This window comes from Benincasa hispida, chromosome 9 (assembly GCF_027475165.1).
Source record: "Benincasa hispida cultivar pf3 chromosome 9, pf3_genome.v1.1, whole genome shotgun sequence".
Taxonomy (NCBI): domain Eukaryota; kingdom Viridiplantae; phylum Streptophyta; class Magnoliopsida; order Cucurbitales; family Cucurbitaceae; genus Benincasa; species Benincasa hispida.
The window spans coordinates 100175708-100195365 of NC_143486.1; the positions used below are offsets into that span (position 1 = coordinate 100175708).

The 19658-nt window shown below is 35.6% G+C and overlaps 2 protein-coding genes across 5 annotated transcripts; one reads left to right on the top strand and one right to left on the bottom strand.

The window, feature by feature from the left end:
• Window positions 1–269: 269 nt before the first annotated feature.
• LOC120086431 (topoisomerase II-associated protein) lies at window positions 270–9542 on the top strand. Of its 3 annotated transcripts, XM_090317909.1 has the most exons (6): window positions 433–855; window positions 1529–1671; window positions 2617–2819; window positions 5050–5106; window positions 6000–6057; window positions 6657–9542. In XM_090317909.1, the coding sequence occupies exons 3-6, from the start codon at window positions 2742–2744 to the stop codon at window positions 8756–8758; spliced, it is 2295 nt and encodes a 764-aa protein (XP_090174035.1). In that variant the 5' UTR covers window positions 433–855; window positions 1529–1671; window positions 2617–2741; the 3' UTR covers window positions 8759–9542. The 3 variants fall into 3 exon arrangements, with proteins under 3 accessions (XP_038899006.1, XP_090174035.1, XP_090174036.1); XM_039043078.2 differs by lacking the exon at window positions 2617–2819 and having other exon boundaries at window positions 270–855; XM_090317910.1 differs by lacking the exons at window positions 433–855; window positions 1529–1671 and having other exon boundaries at window positions 2605–2819.
• Window positions 9543–11818: 2276 nt separating this feature from the next.
• Window positions 11819–18663, bottom strand: LOC120086126 (BTB/POZ domain-containing protein). Of its 2 annotated transcripts, XM_039042584.2 has the most exons (10): window positions 18436–18663; window positions 17888–18014; window positions 16777–17284; window positions 16565–16698; window positions 16026–16468; window positions 14774–15916; window positions 14174–14326; window positions 13079–13591; window positions 12405–12489; window positions 11819–12335 (listed from the first exon to the last, which is right to left on the bottom strand). In XM_039042584.2, the coding sequence occupies exons 1-8, from the start codon at window positions 18528–18530 to the stop codon at window positions 13159–13161; spliced, it is 3036 nt and encodes a 1011-aa protein (XP_038898512.1). In that variant the 5' UTR covers window positions 18531–18663; the 3' UTR covers window positions 11819–12335; window positions 12405–12489; window positions 13079–13158. The 2 variants fall into 2 exon arrangements, with proteins under 2 accessions (XP_038898512.1, XP_038898510.1); XM_039042582.2 differs by having other exon boundaries at window positions 11819–12489.
• Between the last annotated feature and the right edge of the window lie 995 nt (window positions 18664–19658).

A 19658-nucleotide genomic window follows, 5' to 3' on the forward strand; every position in this document is an offset into this window, starting at 1 on the left:
CAAACAAAATCATATTTTATTCTCAATAAAACTTTAAACGAAACGACTCACTTTGAAGATGAGTATTCATAAGACACTTGGACTTTATGTAAAATGACACATAGTGGTGATGGAAGAATTACACATGCTCTTTTAGAACATAAATCATGGGTACTAATGAGCATCTATTTTATTATAATATTTATAATAAATAAATATATATATTTTCAGATATTTACAAATTACCGTTAAAGCAAAATATAAATAGAATAACAAAAGGTTTAAAAAAAGGAATTTCCAGGACAAACTCCTGTTATGTTATGATTTATGATCTGTGAAGTAATGAAATTAAGAAACGAATAAACAAATTGAAAAGAAAAAAAGAAAAAAGAAAAAAGGAAAAAAGAGGACCCATATTTTTTAATTGTCCTATTAAAATCCCCACTAATCGTTATCTCTTTTTAGGGTTCCAATTCCAAATTTGGTTTCTCTCTCCGATCCAATTTTCAATTTCAACCTTAAAAAGCCTTCACTGACACAGCGAAAAGCAAGCTCAATCCATGAGGACGACACACTAGTATTACTCTACCACCAACTGTACATATTTTTTGGGATTTTTCTCCAGGCCATTTCCGCACAAACCCTAGGATTTTGACCTGTTAGGGTTTTTGATTTTCTTTCTTTTTCGTATTTCGCTTAGTTTCAGATCCTATTTCGGCGTACTTCTTGTTTATTAAGGTTAAGATTCGATTTCCATGTTCTTGTTCTTCGTCTCGAGTAATTGAGTCGCAGATATGGATGGTTTCGGTAACGGAGCTAGACTTCAAGTGGCATCTACATCCGAGGATCTCAAGCGTTTTGGAGCCAATTCCACGGGTAATTTTTATTGAAACCTTGTTACTTCAGATCCATTTTGTTTGAACTTCTTTTGTTAGTTGTGGTGATGAAGTCGGTAATTGAGAATTTAGAGCTCGGATGGTGGTAGTTGTTGTGTATTAATTATCGTTTAACTGTTGTGTTCTTGAATCTTCTCAAGGATGTGAGGATTTTGTTCTCGTCGTGTTATTGAGATGAAATAATTGTCAAGGATTAAGTAGATAACTATTTGGTTGGGGATTATGGCAGTTGTCCTCGATGGTTCTCAATTCTCTACCTAGGAGTTTCGTGTACATCTTTTTAGGAAAGCGTTCTTGGTTTCGATGAGTGATTATTGTTTTTTGTTTTTTTTTTTTAATTTCAATGTCGTTTAGATACTTATTGGAGTTCATGTGTGTTATTGTAGCAGCTGCATTTTAAGTTTTTTTTCTTTTTCTTTTTTGAAACTTCACTAGAATAATGGGGAGAGAACTACAGAGGTGGGAGAGAGAGAGAGAGAGAGAGAGAGAGAAGATTCTTGATAAATCACGTTTTTCAGACATTTTATTAGTCCTTTTATTTGTTTGGGTTATTGCATTTACTTCATTTATTTATTATTAGATATGAAAAATGTCTTGATCTCTAATTTTATAATGAAGATGCTAGCATTGTGATTTAATTTTCTATGTTGCAGAAGATGCTCTGTTTGATGCATCACAGTATGCATTTTTTGGCAAGGACGTCATGGAGGAGGTTGAATTGGGTGGATTAGAAGATGAAGAGGATGATGCACTTGCTGCTGGGATTGAGGAGGAGGAGTTTTTGTTTGATAAGGAGGTATCTGTTATTTCCTTTGTTCTATACAGTTATGTTCCTATTTTTAGCTGGATGCACACGTTTTCCTTTTAGAATCCTTGGAAGTTGCATGTGACAGACTAAAAGTCCAAGTGTAATCTTGCGTCCTACAAGTTCTGAAAATTTAAATTTAAAATCACCCAACAGAAAAGCTGGATATCATACATTTTTGTTTGACTGCAGTTTTTTGCATGCTTATTCTATGATTTTATTGTGTGGTTGTGTGCTTGAAGTCCTTGCATCGTCTCTCCATTTTCTTTACTGATGATAAATCAATTGTCAATAAGTTTGTTTGAATCAAGGAAAGAGGGAAATTATAAAAAATTCATGACCAATATGCTAAAGGGGTCAAACACCAGACAACTTTGCTGATCTACGATGCTCAAAAGAGCCTGTTCCCATTTATTCTAAGCCAATAATCTACAATATAGCAATCAAACCAGCTTGGCAACTAGATTTTATTTATTTATTTTTTTGGAATTGTTGTCCAAGACAACTCATTTGTCATGGAGCACCAAAAGGATCCCCAAGTTGGAGGTTTGGTTCAATTTGATCTCCTTCCCCTTGCCAGTTTTGTAACTATGGAATCCTTTTGCTTGTTATTTCCTTGTTTGTACTATCTTTCCTCCAAGGGGCTTCATTTGGTGGCCTATGTGTTACCTTCTATTGGCGCCCCTTTGTTGTCCTTTGTCCTATAGGGAAATGACGAACATTATGGGTCTTTTTTCCATGTTGGAGTTTGTTTTAGTCTGTGTGTGTGGGGAGGAAGGGTATTTGTCTTTAGGGTACAATCCTTTTTAAGTGGTCCAATCTTTACCTTGCTTTGGAAGGTTGAAATGCCTAAGTAGGTCAAATCTTTTGTTTGGTAAGTGTTTCTTGGTAAAGTTAAGACCTTGGATCGTGTGTTGAGGTAGTCCTCTTTGATAGGGACACAGTGATGTATCCTTTGTGGAAGAGCATTTGATGACCTTGATCAGATGTAGTGGAGATGCCATTTTGCCTCATTGGTTTGGGATTGTTTTCATGTGGCTTGACCTGTTGTGTGCGGATCTATGCTGGAGGTGTTTCTTCTTCAATCACCCTTTTGTGCTAAGGGTTGTTTGTTTGCCGACGTTTCAGCTATTTTGTGGGTTAGTGTTTTATCTTTGGGTTTCCATTGTCAAGAGTTTTATAATGATTCCTTAGGTATCATTTTCTTAGATCGGAGCCTTTTTTAAGACTAGGTGGGTTCCTTTTGTGGCTATTTATTTTATTTTATTTATTATTATTTTTTTGGTATTCCCTTTCAATTCTTTCATCTTCCAATCATGAAATTTTGACTAGTGCTATCGCTGTTTTATCTCTTTGATGTAGTAGATATTTTAATGGTGCTATCCTTTTGGACTTACTAGTTAAAAAGCACGTGCGATGCATATAGTAAAAAATTTTAACATAATTTTTTAGTGTGAAATTTGAATACTAAATGGAATATTTTTCATTGATTTTAAATAGTAAATATTTAACATAATTTTACAAAATAATGAAAAAAGAGGTGAAATTTGATTACTAAAAGTCTGTACCATCCGTCTCGAGGCCAGAGGATCAATTCTCCTACTGCACAAATTGTAAAAGAAAAAAGATCACAAATGGTTAGAAAACGAATATGAAATATAGATGATGTAACTAAACTAGTTTGGTGGAAAAAAATGATAAGATAGGCAAGTTTAGTGAAAATACATATAAATGATATAATTATATTAAAAGTTATAATATTAACTTGTATAAATAAAAGTGACATAATAAGATATCTTACCTCATGAGTAATTATTGTGTAATTTCTTCTAATGAATTGACTTATGGAGAAAAAAAAATAAGCACTTTATATAAGGATTACAGACATTGACATTATTTTTAAATAATTAAATAAGTATTTAATTAACAAAAAAAAGTATTAAACAAATGAAATATTCATCATAGATTCATAAGAATACAATAAAAAGAGAATATTCCCTTATATTCTTTCATTCTTTCTCAATGAATATATATATATATATATAAATACATATATATAATGAAATTAGACTATGAAAAGAGAGGCAAAAGAATAGTTGGTTGGGATTTTCAAATTAAAATATATTAAACTATTATATATAGAAGATTTCCCTAAAAATTTTCGGTTCCTCTCTCCACAACTTCCTAACCATAAAAACACAATTGAACTTTATTTAAAGTCATTGCTAATCAGCCAAAATCCATTTTGCTCTCAATTTTTTATTATCATTTCAAGCAAAATTGCCACAAAACTTTGCACCAAGCACAGGTCGGTTTAATACTCTCTTTCTCTAAGGATTTGCAAATATGTTACTCTTCTCTTTGTCATTCTAGTGGGGATAGAATATATGGTGGTTTGGAGGAACATGTGATCATGAGATAGTGAAACGCTACATTCAATCTATTTTTTTTACCCTGCATTCAAAATCTCATCTCAATTCTTCTATTTCTTTTTCCTCTTCTAATGAAAGAACATCTTCAAGGCATACTTTTCACTTCAAAAAACTTCTCAAAGCACACTACTAATTTAGTCAGAAGATAGATAACAATACCTCTAAAATGGGTTTATGAATTTCCAAGGCCTCATTTTGATTGGCTTCAATGTTTTTCTTTTGAAGAACAAAAATTTTTAATCCTCACTATTTCTGGAAAGGTTTATTTGATAATAAGAACTTTTTGTGGGATTGTGTCGACATGAAAATTGGCAATGAGGTTATCAATTTCTTTTTATTTTATAGGTAGATCACACCCATACAATAGAATGTAAGAGTTGTATTGTTTCTATCTGGAGTTGCACTGGGAAGTTAGTTTTTTCCACTCACGTATTCGATTGTATACCCTACATAATTTCCATTTCTTTAGTATACACAATTATGAAGGCAAAATAGGCATTATTAAGAAATGTAAGGGCAAAAAGGGAATGTAAAAGTTCTCTCTTATTGTCCCATTTAATATAGTATAGATTCCATAAAGAAAACAGAAACATATACCAGTTTTAGGTTAAGCCAGACAGCATAACAAGATTGGCCATTGGACTTCATGGTTGTATCTCATGTAATTGTAAGTTTTTGAAGTTGCGCGTGGTAATCTTGATGGGAAAAACTGTTGTTGATGTGAGCTTGAAACTTTTCTAAAGCACTTCGAGTGAACTGGTTAGTTTCTTGTTCTCTTATTGCACAAGTCACATTTCGGCTATCGTAATTTTTTCTTGCTCTGTTACGAAATATGCCATTTTATATTAAGAGCTGTGACAACTGTTGGGTATTCATTTATAATTCAGATGTGCCGTGTACTTGGTTTCATTAACTAACTCCTTTCTTTGGTTTACAGAGTGAGGACTTTAGACCTCCATCTGATATTGACGATCTTGTTTCTTCATTTGAAAAGGTTAGAAACATAAAAGTCTCTGGCCTTCTTTTAATCTTGTTTAGACCTTGGAAGTGGCTCCCTAATCTGATATTCCATTTCTATGATTTTCTATTCAAACTTTGTATCTGTATCTTCCTTCATATACAAAAAATGGAATTCTGATACCTTCTATGTGTATTTGCATCTCAATAAGTAGTTTCATATTCATAAGAATACAAGATCATTTCATCTTTAAAATTTTGTATTCCGTAGAAGCTAGAATGATAGTTTGCTTTGTCACGAGGTGATACTGGGCAGGGAGGTTAAGAGAGGTGTTAATATCATCATTGTTGTGTGTTCTTTCAACTATCTATTTAACTATTAGTAAGTAACAATTGACAATTATACTTATTGCCAATCGGAACATAGCTTGATGTATAAAGACACCTGTTACCTTACTTGAAGACAAAAACTTGATCCCCACCATGTCTTCCCTAGAAAATTATGCTTTTATCATTGATAATTTATTATTATTGTCTCCAGTTGTCAAAGGGCGAAGGAGTCTGGACTAACAATTGGGGTCTAAGATGAAATAGAATTTAAGAACTCAGTTTGGAATTTCAAATTATGCATGTTTCTAGTGATTTACTACCTTGTTTTTTCTGTGGGAAGAATATAATAGATTGCTCCCGTTTCATTATGGAGGACCATTTTGTAGAAAGTTGGTAAAATTTTTTTCTGGAGAGAACTAAGAAAAGCAATTTGACTTGACACTGACCATGTTGAGGAACTAAAGATCGATTTGTTTTAGCAGAAGTTGCTGGTTGTGTTTTCTTTTCCTCCAATTGGGCAATTTTAGAATTCCTTTGCATGCATGGCTTTTTGTTTCTCTGTTATCATCTATATTTGATTATTATTTTGTGTCATTTCAGTTGAACGAGGTTGGAAGCGGGCCAAGGGGAGTTATTGGAGGCAGAATACTGAGAGAAAGTGAGTTAACTCTTTGTGATGCTAAATTAGTACTCTTTTGGTCATATGTAAAGTAATAGTTCTGATAGAATAGTTTGTTTTTGTCGAGATGGTCTACATAACATGGCTTTATGCTGCTGACAAACGTAACTTGGTGCTCTGAACACACTCCACTAGGGCAGGTCTTGAAATTTTCACCGTGAGAAGATTTACATTCCATTATATACACATATTTTTTTTAATACCCTTTCAATTAAAAAATTTAAGTGGGAATATTAGAAGGAGTTTTCAAATCTGTACTTAATATTATTTTTATTGCAAGTGTCCACTCCTTGTTCTTCTTCATCATGATTTAAGTCAACTTCTTACTCAAGGAATGCGATCATAGACCTTTTGCAAATGTTAATTTTGAGCATTCATAGCTTGGATGCTATATATGTTAATGTTGGAAATGTATTTTAGAGGTTAGGTATTTGTCCATTCTTTTCTCTTTTGCTAATCATGGTACGTGATTTATGCCAACTGGTGGTTTCATATTTATTCATGATTTTAATTTTGTTGTGAATAATCAACTGATTTATTTTATTTTCTCATGTTTTCTTTCCCATCTGCCCTTCTAGGTTCGTTGGTTAATGAATGGGCACGTGAGGAGGGTTTCTCTAATTGGCTTGCCCAACAAGGCTACAATGTCGAAAGTGCTCAGGAAGGCAAAAGATGGTCATCCCATCCACATTCTTCTTCTATTGCAGAATCTACATCTTTGTATAGGACGTCGTCATACCCTGATCAGCCACCACCACAGCCGCAGCAATACCACCAACAATTCTCTAGTGAGCCAATTTTGGTGCCAAAGTCTTCATATCCTCCTAGCGGAATATCTCCTCATGCTTCACCGAACCAGCATTCAAGCCATCTAAATATGCCTTTTGTTCCTGGTGGACGTCATGTAGTATCGTTATCTCCATCAAATCTCACACCTCCAAACTCTCAGATTGCTGGTTTTAATCCTGGATCACGGTTTGGAAACATACCGCAACTTAACTCTGGCCTCTCTATTAATGGTGGACCGCAGAGCCAATGGGTCAGTCAAACTGGCATGTTTCCCGGAGAACAATCTAGTAACCTTAACAATTTATTGCCTCACCAGTTATCGTATCAGAATGGATTTCCACAGTTACCACCACCACAGCAGCAGCAGCAGCAACAGCAGCAGCAGCAGCAGCAGCAGCAGCATAGGTTGCAGAATCCTATTCAGCCTCCATTTGGTGGTTCTCTACCAGGTTTTCAGTCCCATCTTTTTAATTCCCACCTGTCTTCAGGCCCGCCCCAGTTAATGAACAAGTTGGAAGCCATGCTTGGCGGCTTACCAGATATGAGGGATCAAAGGCCTAGGTCTCAGAAAAGTAGACAGAATACTCGTTTCATCCAGCAGGGTTATGAGACCAATAGTGTTAGGAATGACTTCGGGTGGCCTTTCTATAGATCCAAGTATATGACAGCTGATGAATTAGAGAATATTGTTAGAATGCAGCTTGCAGCAACGCATAGTAATGACCCATATGTTGATGATTACTATCATCAGGCTTGTCTTTCAAGAAAATCTGCAGGTGCAAAATTGAGGCATCATTTTTGTCCTAATCAACTAAGGGATCTTCCACCACGTGCCCGTGCCAATAATGAGCCACATGCTTTCCTTCAGGTTGAAGCACTTGGTAGGGTTCCATTTTCATCAATTCGTAGACCTCGCCCTCTTCTTGAAGTTGATCCTCCAAGTTCATCTGTCGGTGGAAGCACTGATCAAAAGGTTTCTGAGAAGCCCCTTGAACAGGAGCCTATGCTGGCAGCTAGAGTTACGATTGAGGATGGTCATTGTCTACTTCTTGATGTGGATGATATTGATCGTTTCCTGCAATTCAATCAGTTTCAAGATGGTGGTGCTCAATTAAGAAGACGTCGCCAGGTTCTGTTGGAAGGACTGGCTTCATCATTTCACATAGTCGATCCACTCAGTAAAGATGGTAATGCTGTTGGGCTGGCTCCTAAAGATGATTTCGTTTTCTTGAGGTTGGTTTCCCTTCCCAAGGGTCGAAAGCTTCTAGGGAAGTACCTTCAGCTGCTCATGCCAGGAGGTGAGCTTATGCGAATAGTTTGTATGGCTATATTCCGTCACTTAAGATTCTTGTTTGGTAGTGTTTCTTCTGATCCTGCGATAGCAGATTCTGTTAGTGATCTTGCAAGAATTGTTTCATTGCGAACCCATAGTATGGATCTTGGAGCTTTAAGTGCATGCCTTGCAGCTGTAGTTTGTTCCTCAGAGCAACCTCCACTTCGCCCACTAGGGTCCCCTGCTGGGGATGGGGCGTCCTTGATTTTGAAATCTGTTCTTGAGAGAGCTACGGTACTCTTAACCGATCCTCATGCTGCGAGCAACTATAACATTACCCACCGAGCTCTTTGGCAGGCTTCTTTTGATGATTTTTTTGGCCTTCTTACAAAGTATTGTGTGAACAAGTATGACACTATCATGCGATCACTACTCAGACAATCTCCACAGAATGCAGCAGCAGCTGTATCGGATGCTGCCACTGCCATCAGCCAAGAAATGCCAGTTGAAGTATTACGTGCAAGTCTTCCCCACACCGACGAGCACCAGAGGAAAGTGTTGATAGATTTTGCCCAACGCTCGATGTCTGTTGGTGGATTTATTAACAGTGGGGCCTAGCACAGTGGTTACAACAATTTTGATTCCTCATGATCAGGAGAACCATGTTGCCCTTTATCTATATACAGTCCGAATGAAGAAGCCTTCAGAATAATCTCCACCATCACACATGGAAGGAAGGACAAAGAAACACGTTCCTCCATTTTGAGGTCTCTCTCTCTCTACTGCTCCCTTAAAATTTCTTTTCCTTTTGGTATAGTGGCGAGAGCGCGTGTGTGGGGTGGGGGGGAATTATTCCTCTTCATGCTTTTACTTTAGAAAAATTTGACGCTGGTAAGTGACGCCATTGTTATGTTGGGTTTAGTTTTCATTTATCTTTTTCTGGGTTTGGTAGTAGGGTTTTAGATAGAATATTATTATGGTGTTTTGAGAATGGTGGGGGTGGTCCAGAAATGATATTTGTGGATGGTTGAGGGTTAGAATGTACAGGGTTGGTCTTGAGACCAATTTCCCATGGTCCTTCCCTATTAATTACTTGAAGGAGGAGGTGGTGGGATTGTTTTTGTGTTTTAAAATTCTACTTTTTCTTTATGATGTTAATTAGTTCTATGGCACACGAAAGAGAGAAAAGAAAAGGAAAAGCTTTGATGGGAATTCATATGATCTTATGAGGGAACCTTTTTCATTTTTTTTTCCTTTTAATTAAAAGAATGTAAGGATGGAACACTGTTTCCACAATTATTAATTTTTTTTTGGTCATTTGTATTTACCAAATTTGGACAGTGTTGTGCTCTTGTATCTTTTCTATGAAAATGGAATAATACCCTTTTTGGGTTAGGTGAAAGGTCGTGTTCTTTTCAGGTGATGCATCTTTTTGCTTTCTGTGTTTTTTTTTTCCGCAACAATGGAAATTATTAATTATTGTAATTCTCACCCCTAATCTTCTTCTACATCCCTCCATCAATCATTCGCTTGTCTGGGTCAATTTTTCCCTCATTTTTTTAATTTTTTTTTTTGAAGGATGAATTTGAAATTAGATCCATTTTGATTTGAAATCTTACAAAATCCAACCAATTATGAATATCCTTTTTTCGAAAATAGAACAACATTTCAAATAAAATTCGAATTCTATTTTTCTAATAGATTCCAAACACTAGACATGATTTCAAATTCGTTCTGATTTGAACCGAGATTCCAACCATAGGGTATAAGAGCAAGTGGTAAGTTAACTGAATTGAGCTTATTTATCAAAAGCAGTCACGAAAGAATTGCCAAATCTATTACATTGAATTGATTAGATCAGTTTAGACTATACCTTTCAACTATCCTTTAAGTTGACAATTGAATAACTTTGGGGACAAAATGCACTATTTTCGGATCAATGTTTATTTGATCTCTGAAATTTCGAAAGAGATTGTAGTTCCTAAGTTAACAGAAATGATTACAAATAATATCATTTAACTTGATCAAATTAAAGGTGTTTAAAATACATTTTCAAGTATTTAATTTAAAATAAATTTTTTTTTGAAGTATATTTTCAATAACTTTTTATCAAAAGTGTTTAAATAATAATGATTTTTTCAAAAATACTTCTTTTTCAAGTAATCTATTTAAATTATGACCGCAATTTGTAAGAATTGTTTAAAAACTCAAGAGTCAAATATCAATTTTGCTTTGATTACTTAACAAATTAAATGAATAATTAAACCTTTTTTAATTTCTCTTCTTTCTCAACATGCCCTAGGCATCTGACTGCTACTACCCATCCCAATCCACCACTGGTTGCATTTCTCATGTGCTCGCCGTCACTCGTCGAACACCCAATGCTTTAGTTTTTAATTACAAAGTAAAGATGGGATGTTGGGTTTTAATCTAAAACCTTGAAAACATGTAAACTATGGGCGACCCCAGTGCCATGATTTTGATGGATTTTGGAAAAATGGAGAAAATGTTAGATCGTCCAGTCAAACCTCCAACAGAAATTCCAGAACCAACAAATGATATCCTCCAAAATCAATCCAAAACTTGCAAAATCTTAATAACCATTTTATTTTAGTTTTAAAATCCAAACTAAGTTTTGAAAATCTAAAAAAATCAACTTTTAATTTGGGTAAGAATTCCAATATCTTCCTTGAGAAGGATAAAAACTAATGTAAAGAAATTGTGAGAAAAACCAACATAGTTTTCAAATGTTAAATGGTTATCCAATGAGAGCCTAAACACTTCACTTCTTTACAGAAATCAGAGGTTTGAACCACAAAATTGAAAGGTTGGAGTTCTATTAGACAAGTTTTGTTAGTTTTTAATTTTTATCTAACAGGCACGTGAGTTTTTTTTTCTTTCTTTTTTTCTTTTTTAAAAAAAACGTTGAATATGGTGGACACACACCAAACACAAAATTAAAAATTTGAGACTATACTTATAATTTAACCTTGATTGCAGACTGGAATTCTAACCAATTCCTAGTACTGAATTCACCCGACACTCCATTTCTAGTACATCATGGAACACAGTCAATGCTAAAGACAATCAATAGATAAGCCAATCTCTAAAACGAACTATGAGCTTCACCTGTTGGATTATGGCCAGACATTTTTTTAATATTTGAAAAGAAACATAAGTTGTGATTCATATTGAAAAATAAACCTACTGACACTGGCTAAGGCTAACAGTGTCAGTAACTCCTGTTTATCAGGTAAAGTTAACTATGGATCAAACCTTGACCCACCAAAAAAGAATATCATTACCTAAAATCGGAGGACAAGGGGAGCAAACTTTTTTGCATAAAGCATTATAGATTCTTTTAAGATAAAATTACAAACCTCTACCCTCTACTGAAGGTCGTTTCAGCTTTTATTCTAGAGGCATAAAAAATATATGGGAGGCAAAATATGCAAATAAAACAATCATGATGGGTTATTTTATCAGAAAGCATGTAGAAATCTAAAAAGAAACTCACAAGTATTTCACGTAGTGCAGAATGTATAAAAAGCCAATTGATATTTCCTTCACGACCGTTCTATCCATAGCAAAGTAAAATTTTCTTGTCCGTCCGAAGGCCAATATCCGGAAGAAATTCGAATGTCAAATGGAGAAGAAAAAAAAAATGAAGTAAAAGGATTCAAGAGAACAAGTGAACAACCTTATTGAGTGACTGCAAATAAACAAAAACTGGTCGATCGGAGATGATGTTTTCGAGCTCATGTTTCCCCATTGATTGACAATACTAACAATGTACAATATACTTGTTGATATCAGACCGAATATACTATTTTTCATAATGCTACAATACCTAATACTTCAGTACACGGGTGGGCCTACTTTTATTATCTGGCATAAAGATCAATATAAAAATTTAGGAAATCAGGGTTGCAACGATATGTATTTATATTCAGCTACATTCGAAGGAACCAAAAAGAGGGAGAGAAAATAACTGTTTAAGTACCTTCATTTGTCACACAGCAAACACAGCTATGTAAGCATTTGACGAGAGACTGTAGACACTTTCACATGCCAAACTCATCGACCCTCATTCCAATACGGTAGTCAAGGTGAGGAAGCAAGGGACACTACCAGTTATAGTTGAAATGCACGACCGTGGACTTCATTGGCAATCAGATTATTTTGGCAACCATACCTACAAGAGATCTCCCTGGTGTAATTATTTTCAATGCAGAGTATGTACATGGTTTCTATGAGACTGCACCTCAATCTCCATGAATCATCTATTTATCAGCAATAGGCAATAAGCAGATTCCTTGTGGATGCCCGATGTTGTCTCGTATGGTTTCCTGTATTGTATGAGAAATGTTTGAGAAGGGTGATGTGGCAAAAAAAAAAAAAAAAAGTTGATAGTGTTGGAAGTTTTTTTATTTATAGCCTCCAAACCCCTCATAGTATTGAGGCTACATCAGCTATTGTTAGTTACACAGTGACGGGGACCAACCTAGTAACCTACAGACAACTCTCTCTCTCTCTCTCTATACACATATACACACATACATTAGTTTTTTAGATAATAAAAAGACATCATATGTCATTGGTATGACAAAAAGTGAAACAACCTAAGTGCCGAGTAGAGGGAACCCCTTATGTGGATGCTATAAAAGGGAACCTTCAAAACCTACAAAATCATGAAGATGCAATAATTACCAAAAAAAAAAAAAAAAAAAAAATTGTGGCTTGACGACTACCACGACCCTGCATATTGAACAATACATTTTAATATGGTTTATCAGAAGTCTGAACCTAAACATGATTCATGTTCGTAACAGCAAAGAGAAATTATCATCAATGACTAAGCTCGACCTACATTCATGTGTAGGAGAGTAGTGAAATTGTGTGCACGGAAACTAGAATTCAAGAGATATTTCAGCTTACATAAAACGTTGGATGTGAGATTTATGAGGCCTTTTCTATCCTATGCGACAGATCCTTAGTGATGTCTCCAACCCAGAGTATTAATTACCCTCTTGAGAAAGTCGAACGGATGCAGCACGAACCATGCTCAGAAGCCTTTCATCTAGTGCTTCAAGATCACTACAATTACGGAGTTGAGAATATAATGGAGCAATATAATCTGCAGAAATTTCAGCCAACTTCCACAGAGAGAAATCTCCAGCCATTTGAAGTACATAGACCGACAAATGATGGGCTATATCAAGACAAGATACAATTAGATTCAAGCACAGTTCCTGAAGATCTTCCAGAAACCAGAACTCAGCAAGCCAACAAAGCTCTACATATGATTGGAGCTCATTCAGTTTCTCTTGGTCATCCATATTATGCCATAGACACTCAGATGGAGGATCTGGCAGCTTATCTGAGTAGAACCACTCCACCAGTTTAACCATTGCTTCCCAACTCACTGGAACCTTAATTATTTCTGAGTGGCTGTCGGGAAAAGAGAAGAAGAAGGAAAAGACAACCTTTAGCTGTGGACTATTATAATGGCAAATAAAAATTAGAACCAGTTTCAAAAGGAATTCCAAAAGAAAGTTCAACAAGTTCTCTCCATACCACTTCCCAGACCATACTCCTCAGAACCAATGAACTCACCTCTATCAAAATCTTGAGGTGAAAAATTATAAACCATATTTCTATAATGAAAAGTGTAGAACCTCTGATAAAATAATTTGAGAATAGTAATCCATGTATAAAAGTTGATCAAACTGCATGTCCTGATGGCAATAATTCTTTGAAAACTTAACAAGCGTGCAATCTTTTAATCAATGTAATGGCATAGTTCATTTTTTTTTCCACACTACACTACAACAGATCTCTTACAATTCCAATAACTGAAAATATATTTTATCTTGGTCCTTTAATCGAGATCAAATGTGAACTGACCAAAGAATATAACTAATAAAAGAACAAAGTAACAAACAGACTATAATTTTTATTTTATGTTCACTACATTTGAAATCGCAGAATAGTCTCTTGGTTGTGTATACACTAAATGTAATGAGCACGTACCTTTCTTTCATTCCTGATTGTAACAAGGCTCTAAGATAGTCACAACTTAACCACAAGATTACTTTATGAACATGCATATGTGGCACAGATAAAACACAAACATCACATTTCCAACTAGTCTGCTTAGTTGATTTTGCCTCCAAGATGATGTCTCTGAAAATAAAACAAAATTGGTCTTAGAATTTTTTTAGAGAGAAGATGGTTACATTGAGGAAGAAAGTTAAATATGTTCCCTACATGAAATTTTCTCTGACCAAACAACAAGACCAATTGAATGGCTTCTACCTAAATCAAATAATGTACTAAAATATCTTCTGCTGGATGATGTGAATTATAGAAAAACACACGCTCAATGGTCAATAACAGATAATTATGCTCTATCCTGTCGACATTTTTCAACAGAGAATTTTAATTCTCAGAAGCAAATATAAGCACAAGGCTAAAGATTCAAAATGATTTAGTGGCCAATACGTAACAATATGTTAATTTGTGTGATGATCAAAGATGGTCAGCTATCTGAAATCGTCAGAAAAAAAAAAAAATTTTTTTTTTACAGAAGATGTACTTCAGTCTACTTGAAGAAAATCAAGGAAAACTTACGAGAAAGGATATCCAACTGGACCAAGAGCCGCCACAAGATTGAAATGGGGGAAAGGTGCCCCCCACCTTGGCTTTCTTCTACAAAGTACGTGCAACAAAGTCGGTATTCTACAATGTTTAGCAAGACTTCTCAACTTCTTTGTAAGTTCCTCCCCTGCTTGTAGGTATCCCTTGTAAACATACTCCAGTAACTTTGCCATTGCATTATCATCAACATGCGAAGATAAACAAACCTCTTTCTGAATCTTTCCAGATGAGATTTTATCTGTGGAGGATGAATAATTAGGAACTTTCTCATTGACAGGTAGCCAGTTAGGAGGCAGCAATGATGCACACCGAGCTGCAAGAATCACACCATGGACATTTAGAGACTTCCCGTTCGTGTGAATGAAACGAATGTCTGAATAGTCACTCCCATCATTAAGTGTTCTGCCAATCTTTTTCCCAAATTTACTAGGAAATCCATAGAAACCCAATAAACTAAGAATGTATGCAGCATACCACTTTAGTCCAGGAGAGTAACTACTACTGCAGATATCCTGAAGCTGACTTATTAACTCATCTTCGGTAAATCCAATTGATAAAAAAGATGTGTCTCTTTCGTTTGTCAAGGGACCCAATTGTAAAATAAACTCAGCCAGGCCCACAAAACTATATAAAAGCAGGACATCTCTTCCCTCCCATTCTTTGTTAGGGCCCTGACAGCAAGTTCTCTCATGAAAGTTAAAATGCAAATGAGGAGAATAGCTCAACCTATCTAAATGGACTTCGTTAGTCAAGCACCACTTAACAAAGGAGACCGTTGCTTTCATGCCTTCTGCATTCTTGTCCCACATTGTATACTGTGGCAATCCTACACAACATATTAAACATAACAAGTTCACGACTATAAGAATATTTGGCATTCCAGAAATGGTCCCAAATGAAATGCCTGTCAGGGTATGCTGGAGGTCCTTCAAATATGACTTAATATTTGGTTCTAGCATCTTTGTTAACATAGACGTGGTCTTTGATGCAATATAATTGGAAGGAGAATAAATCATCATCATAATAGCTCTCAGTATTGACTCATTTTTGGAGGCATTGACAACATCACTTTGACATATTTGACGCCAACCCATAAATAATTCAGTGAATTCCAAACTGCCGATAAAAGGATTTTTAAGAAATGAGACAATGATGAAAGTAAAATAACATGAAAGAATTGGGCATAATAAAGTAAAACTCCACATGTACTGAGTAATAGTATTACCAGGCACATGAAAGGAGTACGTCAATTAAGAGTCCATTTGAACTTTTGTTCAAGTAGACGTCTTCATTGAAGTTTGTTGCAAGCCAGCCAAGAATTTCCCAGATATATACCCTCAATCCAGGAAAGCAATTTGATTTAAGACCCTCCCGAACAATGTGTATCTGATCTTCCAACGACAAAATGCATCCATATAATTGTTTGGGACACTTCCCAAGTAGAAGATGAAGAAGGGCTCTATCAATTCTATGTTTCCAAAAATAGTTGTGATGCTGGCCAGCCCAACGAGTGATTAAGGCCAAGCGACTGGCCTCCTCAAGCAAGCACATCTGCTGATTGCTAACTATTGCAGGCTGCAAGCTACAGTCAACCATTACATTTAATATGGCTATGACAACTGGTTCACAACATGAACTCATCCTTTCCAAACCGGTCTCCTCATTTATCTGAGCAAGCAATGTCACAAAATAAGTTTTAGGCAGAGAACACGTATCCATTCAACATGATGTCTAATGAACATATTAACAGTTCTTAGTTCTAACCACTATACATTGTGCAAGTCTAAATGCTTCAATCCTAATGTGATGAGGGCGTGAGCTGCCCATGCATTCCACCATTTCTTGCAGAATTGCTTCTCCACGCTCTAAAAGCTTCTTTGCCCCAATACCACATAAAGCTGCAAAGGAAATTGGCAACTTCTTCTCAATTACCAATCTGCAAACTCAAAGAAGGAAAATTCCCTTGTATTCATTACCTATTGCAGAATACAACTTCAAAACTTCAGCTCTAACTGAAAAGTCTGGCTTCACATACATATCATACAAAGCTTCCATCAATTTAGCATCACTCCAAACTGGAAACCTAGAGAGAGGCCACCGAGAGAGAATTGTACTTAAAAGAGAAAAAAGAGGTTGAATATATTCAACTGGGTTCATAGCTCCAGAAAAGTCTCTAATGATGCCAATCAAATGAGGAACAACTTCTGTCTTTTTCAGAATCTCCCAAAGTGCTTCCTCACTTTTACTCGGTACATTTGTAAAAATCAAATTCAATGCTGTAGCACATGCTACAGATATTTGTATTTGATGAGCAGGTAGCAAGCATGAAAGAGCATGAGAAATATCTAAAATGAAAGGTTTCAACAGTGCATTTGGTATAGCACTGACCAGCTTTATAGCAACATCAGCTGCTATACTTGAAGCTGCTCCGTTCTTATCTTCAAGAATCCACACCAAAGAATAAACAATATCAGCTATTGAATCCTGAAAGAAGCAGAGGGGGTGGAAGTAACTATCAGAAAACAAGAAGAAAACAAAAATAAAGCTCAAAACACGCAGTAAATGAAAAAAGAGACACGACCTAGTCAAATTAAGAACAGAATGCATAAGAAGACACAAGGACAGTTACAGAATTTAACGAATTATTAAGTTTTAAGCAAAACAAACTTAAAACTAACCAGAAGCATAAGAGAAAAAAGGGAAGAAAAAAACAATCGTTGTTTCTTTCCCAATGTACAACTATAACTACTTTTTTCTTTTTTAATAATATTAAAAAAAATATCCATACATCCTAAGACGACTAAAAAAACCTCCAACTTAATCGTGGGTAATGGATATCAAAGATTATACAGATTTAGGTCTTCATTTCGATATATCCAATTCCAATCCAAAAACTTCATTGTTATCAGATATTACTGTTCCTGAGAAAGAAAAATCATCATTCAGAGGGCGATCCCGGAGTCACTAAATGAAGTCCTCCATTTCCTTCTGAAAGTGTGACTCGAATAAACTATAAAAATCATACACAATGAACAACTGTACTTGATGGGATTTCCAAAATCTAAAAGACAACACTAAGTGTGATACCTTCACGAGGTGATGATAGCATAACTCCCTGGGAACGGATTCAAGAAATGCTGCAATGCAGCGAACAACGTGTCTCTGTACCTCATTATCCGAGCACATCCATTTCCTCGTGTTTAGTTCATTAAACCTGACGTGGAAAACAATAATTCCACAGTTATGGTGTACATAAACTAATTAAGTGAATAAAATTACAACACCTAAATAGTTTCCTTCAACACAATTTCAAACAGTTAATAACATAAAAGAAGCACACAACATTGTGTTCCAAGGTTTCAACGTCTTTTCTTGAACTGTTTTTAGAGCGATCTTCGAGATGAGACAACCGATAGGAGAAAGACATGAAAATCACAATATTATGATTTCAGTCGACTTCGAAGCCAAACTAAATTAACTTTCTGAATCCGAGTAGGATCAAACAAAAAGTTCAGCAACAGTAATTCCACTGACAAGTCAATCAATTCTGAAGCACATCGCGAAAATAGAAGAACATTGAAAAGAACGCATTAAATTAGAGCGAGTTATGGCGCTGAAGAAGACTTAAAACTGACCTTGTACCGAGATTGAGAGCGTCGTGAAGGCGGCGATGGAGAGTGTGGATGTGGCCGGAGGATTCAACTCGTCCACCGCCTTTGGAGGATCTCATCTCGAATGGCAATCGAATTCGTCAGTTTCTATAAGGCGAAAGCCAGAGTTTGAGCAGATCAATGAAGTTGAAGAACCGCCTTGAAGCTGAATGCAAGCAATTCCAATTTGAAGTAACTAGATAAAGTACTTGCCTCGCATTTTCAGCTCTCTTTATTTATTTATTATTATAAATATTATAGAAAATAGAAAATAGACGTCCATCTAAATTGGGAGGTTTGGGTCAATGACCTAACATTTGGGCCCATAATATCAAATGGCCTGGTTTTTTACAAAACTGTCAATTGACCTTTTGTTGACGTAATGACGGTATGAGATTACAAGAATTGTCCCTGATAATTGTCTCGCTTTCGCTACATGGTTCTCACTCTCGCTGTCTCTCTATCTTCCATTGTGATGTGATTGTTTGTCACTGTACGATTGATTCGACAATTTTCACGAAATCATCTGTCTATAACTTAAAATCGTTAACACACAACAAACATGTAATGGTGAATTCTTTAAAATCTAAACTTCATTTGAACGGAGTTTTCGGAACCAAACAGAGTTTTCAAAACAGGTTTTTCAGAATGGAACAAATTTTTCTTGAACGTTGTTTTATTAGTGTTTGTAGGAACGTGGTCTACAAAAAGGTATGTAAATAACATAACGAAAGGGGTATGAGAAAGAGCGACAACAAGAAAGGTGGATAGAGAGAGCGACAACGAGAGAGCGAGATAGAGCGACAACGGGAGCGAGAGAGAGCGACAACGAGAATCACGAGAGCGAGAGCAATTGAGAACGATAGCGAGAGAGATCCATGTGTATTAAATGACATTCATTAGCTTAATAAAAAAATGTTCTCTAGCTTTGTAAGATGACAAAAAAGTGTACTAATTTGATACGGAGGTGATTAGGATGAGAACCAAAATTTATATGTTGGAGGTGAGTTAACAGGAATTATTATGCCTATTACATTGAAGTATGAAGAACTTAAAGCTCACATTTATAGGGTTGCAAATATCAGTTGCTCAAAGTTTGATGTTGTCATGAGAGTTAAATATAAGCTTGACTATGAAGCCCCTCCACAGTACATACAAAATGACGGTGATGTTTGCTTCCTTCTTTTCCGAGAAGATCTTTGTAGAGT

Bases quoted from the DNA above. Each gene is read 5' to 3' on its own strand.
- LOC120086126 (XM_039042584.2), bottom strand. From the start codon at position 18,530: ATGAGATCCTCCAAAGGCGGTGGACGAGTTGAATCCTCCGGCCACATC. The intron at 15,917-16,025 runs GTAATACTATTA...TTTTATCGGCAG, and splicing joins GTACTCCTTTCATGTGCCTG to TTTGGAATTCACTGAATTAT. The intron at 13,592-14,173 runs GTACGTGCTCAT...TTTTCCCGACAG, and splicing joins CAATCAGGAATGAAAGAAAG to CCACTCAGAAATAATTAAGG.
- LOC120086431 (XM_039043078.2), top strand. From the start codon at position 774: ATGGATGGTTTCGGTAACGGAGCTAGACTTCAAGTGGCATCTACATCC. The intron at 1,672-5,049 runs GTATCTGTTATT...TTTGGTTTACAG, and splicing joins AGTTTTTGTTTGATAAGGAG to AGTGAGGACTTTAGACCTCC. The intron at 5,107-5,999 runs GTTAGAAACATA...GTGTCATTTCAG, and splicing joins TTGTTTCTTCATTTGAAAAG to TTGAACGAGGTTGGAAGCGG.